We start from the raw sequence: 13,117 nt of genomic DNA, 5'->3' as shown, positions 1-13,117 counted from the left end.
ACAGGACAGGGAAATTGAGTTCCTGCGGGGACAGGGGTCAAATTTGTCCCCTCGTCATTCTCCGTTTCCCAGCATCGCTTAGTCATAAGCCAGCAGTGCTGGGTAAGTTTTAAAATGTTTGTTTCATCTAGCAACTTTTCAGTCCCACTAATGTCAGATAAAAATCAAGTCTCGCTGTATTAATCCAATTTTGTTTATGCCGAATCACTGTTCAAAAGCAAAATGTCATATATTCAAAGTTAACTCATCAACAAAGGTGTAAAGAGACAACCAGTCAGACCTACGGTACGTTGACCACAATTCTCCGGACTATTTCCCGGTTTGCATAATGGATAAGCTGGCCCTGATCCAACCTGCAGCAATTCAGAACATGCAGATACCTCCAAGGCCAAACCCACAGGCATGAATTCAAGGGCACTGTTAATGCTCCAACAAAGAGACAGGCTAAGGTTAGAGGCCGATTCAGGAAGAACAAGTACTGCCAGAGTGAACACTTTCTAGGGTTACCAGACAGCTGGATTTTCCTGGACACGTCCAGGGGTCTGGACAGCTTTTCAAAACCTGGCGTCTGGGTTTTGAAAAGCTTCCTTGAAAATCGTTGTCGGGCAGGAGGACACCTGCACATGCCATGCGATGACATCGTGTCGCGTGCGTGGATGCCTCCTGTCCAATGAGACCAGGCAGCGGGGCAGGTCTGGGGGGGGGGGGGGTCCAGATTTTACTAAAGTAAAGTCTGGTAACCAACCCTTCCACATCATATGTACAGAATTCATTAACCATACATTAGAGACCAACATGTAGGACAAAAAGTTGTCTCCCCACAAAAGGCGATAGATTGTTTTATCGAAAGAATGATCAATCTAATCTGGAATTTATGAGAAAACGTTGAACCTAAAAAAGGTTCAAAGCGACTTAGTTTAGTGCAGTGGCATTTGAGTTTGCAAGGATGGGAATTACTTTTGTCCCCGTGACCTCTTGTGTATGGTTGAGTGCCCTCTGTACCAGTGGTATAGCTATGGGGGGGGGGGAGGGAGGGCCCTCGGCACCCAGCTGAATAGTTTCCTTGCTGGAGCAGAAGTTAGCAGGGTGTTCTGGCAGCTGCATGAGTTGTGAGCTGAGCATAGAGCAGAAGCGCTGGGTGTAGAGGCCAGAGCAGTCCGTCAGCTTCTGTGCTCGAGTAGTGTGGCTGGGCTTGATTATCCTTGCTAGCAAAGGTTGTGATAGTGTGGGGGTGGAGGGTAAGAGACAATGATGTGGCGGGACCGAGAAGAAATGTCATCTCCTCCGTCAAATCAACTTCTTGCTACACACATTACTGGTTGCATGGTGCAGAAAAGCGTTAAAATGCCGCAGTGGACAAGCGTAGTAGACATATGCAAACTATTAAAATTAAATGGTAATGAGGCAAATACAGACGTGAATGGGGGGGAGTGGCCCAGTGGTTAAAGCTATAGCCTCAGCACCCCAAGGTTGTGGACTCCAACTCAAGCTGCTCCTTGTGACCCCGGGCAAGTCACTTAATCCCCCATTCCCCCGGTACATTAGATAAATTGTGAGCCCACCGGGACAGACAGGGAAGATGCTCGAGTACCTGAATAAAATTCATGCAAACCGTTCGAACTCCCCTGGGAGAACAGTTTTGAAAGTTGAATATGCATCTACGGAGCACCACCAAATCCGAGACAGCAGAGGAGGGTTGGCCGGCCAACTGGATTCAATGCGTTTAGTATTTAAATGCCTCCAACTGGATCAGTACCGTGTTAGTCACAGGAAGAGGTCAACCGTTCCATGCACGTGTCTGAACAAAGTGCCAGCATACATCTATGCATGAACTGGAATGTTCTGTATATGAACCCTTTTTTTAAAACGTCGTGCAAGAAATTCAAGGCAGATTATTCCCGTTCATGCACAAATTGTGCGCCTAAAAACTATTTTAGCTTGACCGTACCAATTTCATTGTAGAAGCTGCAGCTCCCTGGCTTTCTGCTTCAGTCTCGGAAGAAATAACAGAGGCAAAGGAGAACAAATCCCCCATAGCATGTCATTACCGACATTAGGAACCAGTAACAGCCATTCCCAAACTTATCCTTGGGGCATACCTACTCCCATTAGGCTTCTAGGATATCCGCAATATGCAAGAGGTGACCATGACTATCACTGCCTCAGTTGCACGCAAATCTATTTATTCATTCCTTCCTACCAGAAAGAATGTCCAAATTAGATTGTAAGCTCTTCTGGAGTAGGGACAGTCTACTGAATGTGTCCCGAGGACAAGGTCGGGAATGGCTGCACTAGATCAAGTTTTAGGGCCTCGTCAAGGTGGTCACTCATGCAAAGGGACGAGGGGGTCATTCAAGCACATTATCCCTACGCAGGAATGAAGGTGGCCCATCACTCACCCGCCTGGAGGTTCCACAGGATGAGAGTGAAAACACGAAGAGCGCTCGCAGCTCGTCTGCCTCGGTTGGCCGGCAATTCCTGTCCCTTAGGTGCGTGCGTCGCGGATCAAAGGCTGGGCGGGTATCCAGGCCGAAGACAGTGGCCACCATGGTCCTGTTGGGCAAGCACACTAACCACAGACCAACCATAAGAGCAGTGACCACGTCAAACCTAGCTAGCATAATCAACCCCCATGCAGACGTGCTCAGAAGAGGCCTAGAGCCAGGTTTGACCAACTCCTCAGGGACCATCTGGCCAGTTGGGTTTTCAGGATATCCACAATGAATATTCATTAAGAGATTTGCATATGTTGCCTTAGAAGGCAACTCTAATTTGAATATCCTGAAGACTGGCCAAAGTAGAGCTGCGCAGGGGACAGAAAAATCAAACCCGTCCCCATAAATTCAGAAGTAGTTATTTCATTGTAATAATGCTACTGAATTAAAGGCTCTGGTAGAGACCCACTTACAAAATCAGCAAAGACACTATTAATTTGGAAATATTAAATTGGGGAGAACACATACTTTGTAAGCAGGTCTCTGCCAAAGCCTCTAATGTAGATATCGTCAAATATATTTTATTGAGCACCAATAGAACAACAATCAGAAACAGGTACAAAGAACAAGGCAGCTCCAAATTTCACAGCAAAATCCACCCAACCCACCCCACCAGCCCAACCCATCCCCCCCCTCCCACCTCTAATGTAGATATAAAATATCAATACTCCAGTTGAGGACCCTCAAAGCTTTGTCAGCTAAGGACTTCCTCTGCAGGTAGCTGGGGTCCCTTTTGACAAGCTTGGCAAATCGGTAGTATTCTGGCATCTCAGTGGCTCAGGGATGCTGCCAGTGACTGCTACGCTTGGTGGAGGGGAGTTCTGGTTGCCTTTGGAGGAGGTCCTCAACTGGTGGTGCTTGGGGGATCCCCATCAGCCACAGCAAGGGTCAGCGAGCCAGAAGTGCTTTTCTTTTTCTTCTGAACACAATACAAAGACATCTGCTATATATATATATATATATACATTCCCCAAAGCTAACATTTCAGTCGGATTCCTTTTTTTACCTTTGTTGTCTGGAGCTCTATTTTTCCATCAAATTGGTTCCCAGTTTTTTTCCTTCTGCAAATTCTTTTAAGCAATTGCTATCCATTGGTTCCTCCTACCATGATCCCTCCCTTCTATCCTGGAATGTTCTCCCTCTTCAACCCCTCCATTCCTGCACAGCATTTCTTCTCCTCCACACCCATGTGCAACATGTCTCCCACCTCTCTCATTGTCCATCTCTCTGTCTCTCCCTTGCTGCAATGGGAATGTGGAAAGAGATCCAGGGTGCATCTCTCTCACCCCCTCTATTGCCACATCCCAACATTTCTCCCTCTCTCATCCCCTGGACCATGTGCAGCATCTTTTGTCTCTACCTACCAGCCACCAGCCCCATGGCCAACATTTCTCCTTCTCCTTCCATCATCCCTCTCCAGCACCATGCCACATCTCCCTCCACCACCATGTCCAAAATGCCTACCTCTTGAATCCCTTTTCAATCTGTCCCACTGTTCCCTCTCCACCAAATCCTTCCCTCTCTTCCCCATGCATCTCTACCTCATGCCTCTCCCTATGCCCATCAATTCTCCTGTTTTCCATTCCCCATGTGCACCTTCCCCCCCCCATACCCATGCCCAACAATTCTCCCTTTCTATTCCCTCCCCCCCATCTATGTCCCAAGTAGAGAACATGGGGACAAATCTTTCCCCTGTCTCAGTGGGAACTCACTTTCCCTCCCCCATGCCTGCAAGCTCTGTCATCTGCATAAGCCTCAAACACTTTTAAAGGTCATAAGTGTTCAAGGCTTGTACGGTTAAGGCACTGCTTACCGGAATGGGGCGGGGACAGGGACACAGGGACGAGATGGAGGAAGTTGAGTTCCTGTAGGGATAGAGAATTTTGTCTCCATGTCACACTAGTCCCAAGTTCATGCCCCCTCTCTCTCCCTTTTGTTCCAATGCACTCGCTACTTCCCTCCCTCCTGTGGCCCAACTACTTCTTGCCTTCCTCCTGAACTTACTGGAACCATCCAGGTAGGTGATCTCCTTCCTGCCTGCCAGCTGCACTTGCTTTTGTGAAGGCCCTGGGCGGTGGTTCTTGCACACTGCTGACCTGGAAGTCTTCCTTCTAACATTGGCTCTGAAATCAGAGGGAAGGCTTTTGGGTCGGCTGCAGGCGGCGTGCTGTACACTACTTTGTGGAGGGACAAGTGCAGCTGGAGGGCAGCAAGGAGGCATGCTGCTGAGGTAACAATGTTCGAGCCCCTCCAGGTGCCTCTGTCCCTATGAGCCTGGGAGGAAGTGTGTGTGTGTGGGGGGGATCCCCACTGGATTCATGTTGGACCTGTTCCTGTGCAGCTCTCTACTACGAGAACTAGGTTACGATGTGCTCTGAGCTAGTGGTTCATCTCCAACCCTGAGGTCTGGACTTACCCAGCAGTGCTCCTGTAGGGAAATGACAGGTAACTGAGAATGTTGTCTTTACTGCCAGAGTTGTATTATCCCTCAGTGAAAAGTCCAGCCGCACCCGCAGGCCTCTCAGTGTGATGTCCTAGTGGACATAATGAAGGGAATAGACTTAGACAGGTTGTTCACCCTCTCCAAGGTAGAGAGAACAAGAGGGCACTCTCTAAAGTTGAAAAGGGGATAGATTCCTTACAAATGTAAGGAAGTTCTTCACCCAGAGTGGTGAAAAACTGGAACGCTCTCCCAGAGGCTATCGTAGGGGGAAAACAATCTCCAGGGATTCAAGACAAAGTTAGACAAGTTCCTGCTGAACCAGAATGTACGCAGGTAGGGCTGGTCTCTTGTTAGGGCTCTGGTCTTTGACCTAATGGCTGCCGCGGGAGTGGACTGCTGGGCATGATGGACCACTGTTTTGACCCAGCAGCAGCAATTCTCATGGTCTAATGCAGTCAAGTTTCCTTGGAGGGGGGGAAGCCTTGCCTACCCTACAACTGCCCGCTCAGATGTAGTCATTGAGACTGTCAAGTCTGCCAGTGCCAAAGACATGTTATCAAAACAGCCCATCCAGCCCAAGATTTTACTTAAGGCGAACGGTATTAGCAGTAGCATAGTGAGGATGGGAGGAGCCCCCCTCCTTCCCCAAACCTCCAGTTGATCGCCATGATTAACAACGTCAATGTGCACCTCTCCCTCCGATGTCACCTGGAAGCGACATTGGTGACAGCACCAACATGGTTGCGAGGAACATATTGAAGGTGTTGGTCATGGCAGTGAACAATTGGAGGTATGGAGGGGGGAGGAGGCATGCCAGCACCCCCCATATTAACCCACCCCCTTTGCTACCCCCCCCCCCTTGCTATACCACTGGGTAGGAGTGATAGTAGGAAAAGGCCATACTGCCCTCAGGCTTCAGGATCGTTGCCCATTTTTTTATCCCACTCCCAAGTCCCCTGTTCATACCTCGTACACCAGTCCTGCGGCAAGAGGAGGCACTGCCAAGCGATAGGTTGCGGAACCTTCCTGCACCGTGTAATTCTGCGACTGCACCAGTGCCTCAGTCAACGGCAGCTCACGAACATACGGGAGCCAGTATCTGTCCAGGCTCCCGCGAGACATTGTTAGAATCAGCCTGTCCTTGGAGCAGGAACCTTCAAATGTGGGAAGAACTGGGGGGGGGGGGGGAGAAGAGGTGGCAGGGATGTGGGTTAGGACATGCCATGGTAGTATATAGTCATCTTTCACCCCTTGACAATACAGACCTCATTGGACAATGAAACCTGAAGTCCAAATACCCAATGTTCCTCATTGCTACCGATAACTCAGTGTTTTGAGCTTCAGAATTGAGGCAAAGTTTGTCTTGAAGTTCTTACTATCTACGTACTGCAAACTCAACAGTGGCCAGAATGGCAGACCCAGAACTTGTGTTCCTGCAATGGCTTGTGGACCGTCAAAGCCTTTCCATGCTATCCCTCACCTCCAAGCTTTTTGTATCATACCACTCTATGAAGCTCTTCAGGAGTCCAGAGACTCCACCCATCAAAATTTTCTTCAATGGAGGGGGGGGGGAGTGGTAACAGGTTAAAGCTCCCTGATCCCCCAATTCTTGCCCAATATCACAAGGAGCAGCAGTCACTTAACCCTCAGGTTTAAAACTGAGCTCCCAGGGACAGATAGCCACTGCCCTCGAATGTCCACTGCTTCAATAGCAGCCGGGTGGTATAAGAATGTGAACCGAGAAGGCTTCCATGGCATCCCAGTAATTGCCACAGCAACAAAGCTCTCTAGCAGAAAGTCCCCCACTCACCCCTTCCACACTCACCCACATCTGGTACATCACACACGATGACACCCGTTATAGTGAAGTTCTTGTTCTTCGGCACCAGGGTCAGTATGTAAGTAACATACAGTGTATACCTCATCACCTTGCCAGACAGATGCTGTGAGAAAAATAACAAACCACTTGTTCAGAAGTTCCCTTGCTCCACACCACCATTACTGATTTCAGTACATCCAGTACCCTGCCCTATGGACAGAAAGCCCAAATCCTCCCTCCCTCCACCCACCCAAAGTTTGGCTCCTGAATCTATGTTGCAGCTTGTGTTACTTCTATATTGTAGAAAGAATTGTTCTGGGGTGAAAAAGCAAAACAAAAAAAAATAAAATCCTACTCTTCAGAGGTGCTGATCTGTTTAGCACCCGGGGAATGAAGCAAGGAAAAAACAGACTTGAAGGCTTACAGGCTGGTGAATTAGGTGTCTCTCAAACCTATTTGGAGAAGCTATTCAGAAGACCCTAGGTTTTGAGATCTTCACCGAGAATGATCATAGCTACGGTTTTCTGTAGCTTGTGCTTTTTATAAAGAGGGTTTAAAGAGACACTACCACTTGGTATATGGTTGGTCTGGCCCACACTTCCAAGAGAATTAGTGTGTATTTGAGGGCCACTTTTGGCCTTTCTGGAATTGGTGGATGCTTATGATTTGGATCCTATAGATCATTGCTATAGGCAAGTGAAAGATTTTATACAAGGAAAAGGCTCTTGTTGATATGCAACAGGCAGAGACTCCTTTAGAATGGGGTCTTAGCTGTAGGGGGGGGGTGTTTCTTGCTTTTATAGATCCCTCATTGAGCAAACTGCCCACCCTATTAAATTTTGCAGTGGGATAGTTTACTATCTCGTCTCTGGATGGGAGAAGATATCTTGCCATGCATGTCAATTGCAAGTTCCTTGGAACGTGGATATAAAATGCTCTACCAGTACTGTAGTATCTTACCCCAGTACGATTACACAAAACGTATGCATGCACTTCTGACCAAACGCTGGCAGAGTTGTGGGCCACAGGGCACCTTTCTTCACCTGTGGTGGGATTGCCCGAAAGTCACTACTGGGATATGGGGGTTTGAACTGCTTACTGAGATTTTGCGTCGACCTGTTCAAACCCTTGGGAAATGCTCCGTTACATGTACCACCTCTGGAACTACCTCAAAATATCTTAAGCTTTCCTTTCACCGATAGTTGCCTTTTGCTGGCGGCGCCCTGGAAACCGACCCACTCATCTTATCGGTGGCCAATTAAGACTATATTTCATGTCTAAGCCAATAGCCCTTGTGAACAATCTTGATTCACTTTAAGGTTTGGGACTCGTATATAAAATGAGCAGAACACTTCCAAACCATGTCTCCTCATACCTATCTACCTATGGTCAGTGGGGCGGGTGTTATGAGTCCTCATGTCTAGAATTTTGTCTTGTACTGAACTACTGTGCAACATGTAGATTTGATGGACCGGGATTGGCCAAACCTTTGTTTCTCCGTTGGCATTATGTTTTGATGCATTGCTTTTGAAAAGCAAAAGGAATTAGTGTGCATTGACGTAGGAATCATTCTTGAAAAGGACTGCTTGCCCTCTCACTCCCCAACCCAAAAAGAAAAAAAAAAAAAAAAAAAAAAAAAAAAAAAAAAAATGTAAACAGCAATCTGAATGGTAACCTCTTTCCAGTACAGAATATCTGGAGGAAGTTATGATATGAATGCGAACAAGCAGCCAATACCCCCCATGCCACTCACCGTTTTCTGCACCAGTTTATCCTTGAAAGGCACATGCAAGATATAGAATTTGCTGCCATTGATATGCAGATTCTCCGATAGGTAGAAGCCCCTAATGCGTGCAGAAGCTGGGGTCAGTGGCACATTAGCCACATCGAGGGCTACTAGCTCCACATCTGGGAAGAAGTTTCCCAGGTGTACTTCAAAGTAGCCGAGCTCTGGGACGGTGTCTGAAATGAGAGAGAGACACACATATCGGTACTGGAGGCATCCGTTTGAGGAAGAACAGAACTGCGCAAAGAGAAATCTGAGCAGAAGTTCAGATCCGGTTTACTTCAGCTCCTGGATTTCAGTTTTCCCCATGTAGGCCCACCTTCTAATAGGTGTATCGCTATCCCTACCCAACCCCCTAGCAGCCAATGCAATGGCATAGATACATACAGTTACTGAGGACAGGCGTGTGTGGCATGAAAGGCGTTGTAATGGGCTTGTGAGCTGCGTGCCATGTATCATCGCTCCCGTCTCCCCACCATTTGCGCTCCAGTAGCAGTTTGATGCTGTATGTGGTCCCATACTGGTTGTCTATCACGTCACTCTGCAGGACAAAGGTTGTAGATGAGTGGGACATGTGTCCAAAGGCCATGGCTGGCACCTACTACTATTTATAATTTCTATAGCACTGTACATTCAACATACAATAGACAGTCTCTGCTCAGAAGAGGACATCTCAGGGTTGGGGAGACTGGTAGAGGAAACGATGCAGTGGGTCGAGGTATCTGACAACAGTGAGTGGGAGTTAGAATTAAAGTTAAAAAAAAAAGTGGGTTTTTAGCTTGGATTTGAATATTGCTAGGGATGGAGCATGATGTATCGATTCAATCAGCCTGTTCCAGGCATACGGTACGGCAAGAAACCCCTGTACGTCCACTCACCTGCATGTGCCCCCCAGGGGCTCCAATGGGCACTGTGATGGCCACGGCTGTGGAATTCATGGACAGCTGGTAGCTGTTCTGTGTCATGATACTCTTGTCTATCAGCTTCCCGTCAAGTCCCATCCTCACTCCCCCGTCGTGGAAGACTGTGCTCACCATCAGTGGAGAGAGAACCAGTGGGGTCATCCAGATGAGGGCACGCTCCTGGAATATAGGTGGGTCTGGGAAAGGAACGAGGAGAAGAGGTATAAAGGAAGGAATGGTTTAAAAGATTACGTGGAAGGGACTGGATGCAACTCATACGCAGCATCTCTAGGCATTGCAAGGTGCCCCCTTTTAATACACTGTGTGGCATCTTTGTTCCATATGTCTCATTTGTCCTCTTTTAATTGCAAGAGGACGAGATCATAGCTCTAGTTAGCCTGGTTACCTATAGTGGAAGGGAAGAATGGGGAAGCAAGATAGATTTTAAAAAAGGGTCATATTTGCACAGGGTGGACAGGGCCAGTTGCTGGTGCTAATACTGAACATCTCAGATAGCACCAGCCCACACCAAGAACTATATCCATGCTAAGATGCTTCTTGTAATACAACAAGTGCAGGATAACGGCACTTGGGTCAGGTTCCTAGTCCTTGAATTAAAAAAAACAAAAAAAACCAGTAAGCTTCCAAGTTAGAGTTCTCCATTCTAGACCATGACATATCTATAGGGCAAATTTCTTTTATGTTAAGAGCTCATAGATTGATTTCCCAGGACCGCAGCAATACCACTCGGGGCTCGATTACTCTCATGGCCCTAGAGCTTTATGTAGGCAATCGTCATTGGTCCATATATTCTCACACCGTCATTTAACCTAAAAGCCAAATCGCGTTAAATGGCAAAGTGAGTGAAGAATATATGGACCAGCAACGATTGCCAGCTCTAAGGCCATGAGAGTAATCGAGCCCCGAGTGGTATTGCTGAGGTCCTGGGAAGTCTATACGAGTTCTTACACTTAAGAAATTGTGTCAAGTTTTAGGGCTCTTAATATCATAGTCCCATTAGTGATTAGTGGTGAAGTTATACCTATAGGGCATGCAGCTGCCATGTCAACCATAAGAACCAGCCAGACCTGCTTGTAGAACACCGTTGTCTTGATCACTGCAATGTGGAAGCCATTAGCCTAAGAGAGGAAGAGTTGATTAATCACATCAAGATGGCAAAAGGCATCCTCACCAAGCCTTAAGGGGCACTTTGAGAAATGCTACAGAGAGTACTTAACTTCCTTTTCTGTCCCTAAAGTGCTGGAATAACTAACCTACAAGGAATAACTAACCTACAAGGCCGCCCCCCCCTCTCAATCTCTGGCTTGGAAGTTGCTCTCGTAAAGGCATTCTAACCCCCCCCCCTTACAGTAGGGGAGGCTCCCCATATTAAAGAGCCCCAGCTTTATTATCTGCAGTATCCCTGGGGTTTTATTTATCAAACTAGGACTATTTCCTGAAAGTCACCCACTGTCCCCAAGTCCTCTCCACTCACCTCCACGAGATGAAACTCTGATGTATTATATGGAGCTCTGAAGACTATCCTGGTGGCTGTGGTGTTGATGCCATAGCCCCACTGTTGGGAAGCCTTGGCTGGGGTGGAAAAGAGGGAGCCATTGGGGAAGTGAAAGACGATCTGCCAAACGTGGGAGAGCGCATCTCGGGCCTGGAAACAGGATATACAGAAACCATGAGAGGCCTGTCTTGCTCCTCCTCGGCCCCATTCCTTCCCAGTTTGTTACTTTTGTTAACTCTCTTGCAAAGTTAGTCATGAACAGGTGTTTCAAATACCAAATTCTTCCAGGAAGACAAGCCAAATCATAAAGGAGCAACAGCCTAATGATTAGGGCAGTAGCCCCGAGAACCAGGGTCTGGTTCAATTCCCACTACAGCTAGGGTTACGGTGAGAGGCACGTCCTGTAGGCAGTCAGCTGGCACCAGCACCCCCCACTGGCAGCTCAGGGCCTTTGCGCATGTCAACATGACATCTCCATTCACGCACTTCCAGATGCCTTGAGCCATGGCCACCATATTTAGAGTGCCTCAGCTTGACAGTTTGCGAGACACTGATCTAAGGTGTTTTATGTACAGGGACAATGGAGTCGCTACAGTGGGAATCAAAAACCAGCTCCCCAAGGATGTTAAACCCCCCTCCCTCCCCCCCCCCCCCACACTAACCATTAGGTCATTCCTCCACTTGTTTTATATTTAAAGTACCTGTGCACTACTTCAATTGTAACCACAGAAAGGAGGTATATCAAATCCCATTCCCTTCCAAGTTTCAAGTTTCATTTAAGCTTATAGCCTAGAGAATGATATGGAGACAAATTTTTCCCCATCCCCACAGGAATTCATTTTTCCCGTCAAGTTCTGTCCTCATCTGCACAAGCCTCAAACCCTTTAAAATCACAAGTGTTCTCCTAGGACAAGCAGGATGGGTCAGCCACATATGGGTGTTGTCCCAACAGCTCCCAATTTATCATGCTGTCCACGGAGAGCCTAGTTACCCTAGTTACAGGTAAGTAACTACACTTTCAAGGCTTGTGCCATTATGGCAGAGCTTACAGGAATGGGGCAGGAACAGGGACAGCAACAAAACTCACGGGGATGAGTTGGGGAAAAATTGGGTCCAGTGTAACTGTCTCTTGAGGACCGGAATTGCCCACCCCTGGCCTAGGTGATGGAATGATAAGTTTTGTTGGCAGGAATGGAGAGTATATATGGAATTAGAAGGCTGTCCAGATAAGAGGGGGGGAGTGGGATAGACATGTTTTATATCTTAGGAGCAGAATTTTATAGGAGATATTTATGGGAAGCCAGTAAGTGGCTTTAGAAAGGGAGTCACATGGTCTTAAAGACATATTTTGTATTAACCGAAGTCACTTGAGATCTTTGGATCCAATATTGTAGGAGAGCAGAGCAAATGTAGTAGCCAGGCAATGTGGTTGATTACCAGGGAGGGGAATCAGAGCCCGACATCGAACAAATCATATGCAATTTGTAGAAACAGTATTTACTGATAGATAAAATCTGCAATTGAAAGGTCAGTTTGGAGTCAAACCTTACACCTAGGATCTTTCACGTTGGTGAAAACGTATGGGTGTACTGGAGATATCTTGGATCTCTTTACTCGGCATACATGGGCTTGTAATTCCTGCTCGTTTTGGCAGTCCTTTCTAGTTTCCTTATGTGCACTGGAACGAGATCAATACTAGAGGCAACTGGAATTAAAGCCGATGCCAACTCCCATTAGAAACATGCCGAGCCAGTTCTGTTATTCTCCATATGTGTCTAGACAGTCTTCTGATCTAACACTCAGAACCTGATACCCTCCATTCGGGATCATCATCTTTGACACTACTCAAAAAAAATAAATCTTTTCCATCATTGCTCCTTCATTATGGAATGAGCTACCCCTAGATCTCAGGCAAATTTAAACTTAATTCAAGATGAACCCGACTATGACAATGGATGACACCCCATTATAAATAAGGGGGTCCCTTCCAATCCCCTCTTATTTTAATCTCGTTGTAATGATGTATCTCTTCCCTTTGTTCTTATGTTAGTCCCAGTATGTTCTAAGTTTTAATGACATGCTTTTATTGTCAACTGTTTAGATAAGCCTGATAGACGATATCATATGCACAAACTTGAAACCTGTACTAGGGAAGA

The 13,117-nt window shown here is 47.0% G+C and overlaps 1 protein-coding gene across 1 annotated transcript in view; it reads right to left on the bottom strand.

Annotated features, from left to right (window-relative positions):
- LOC117350631 overlaps window positions 1-13,117 on the bottom strand; it is a 30,744-nt gene that overhangs the window by 5,645 nt on the left and 11,982 nt on the right. Inside the window, exons 7-15 of the mRNA XM_033925051.1 lie at window positions 10,941-11,111; window positions 10,488-10,584; window positions 9,422-9,642; window positions 8,931-9,084; window positions 8,511-8,719; window positions 6,764-6,881; window positions 5,905-6,110; window positions 4,912-5,029; window positions 2,400-2,569 (exon numbers count right to left, since the gene is read on the bottom strand). Of these exons, the coding sequence (XP_033780942.1) occupies window positions 2,400-2,569; window positions 4,912-5,029; window positions 5,905-6,110; window positions 6,764-6,881; window positions 8,511-8,719; window positions 8,931-9,084; window positions 9,422-9,642; window positions 10,488-10,584; window positions 10,941-11,111 (1,464 nt within the window). The remainder of the gene's footprint in view (window positions 1-2,399; window positions 2,570-4,911; window positions 5,030-5,904; window positions 6,111-6,763; window positions 6,882-8,510; window positions 8,720-8,930; window positions 9,085-9,421; window positions 9,643-10,487; window positions 10,585-10,940; window positions 11,112-13,117) is intronic.

The sequence above is a fragment of the Geotrypetes seraphini genome, chromosome 16, assembly GCF_902459505.1.
Source record: "Geotrypetes seraphini chromosome 16, aGeoSer1.1, whole genome shotgun sequence".
NCBI classification, from domain to species: domain Eukaryota; kingdom Metazoa; phylum Chordata; class Amphibia; order Gymnophiona; family Dermophiidae; genus Geotrypetes; species Geotrypetes seraphini.
This window is presented reverse-complemented; position numbering and strand designations above follow the sequence as displayed.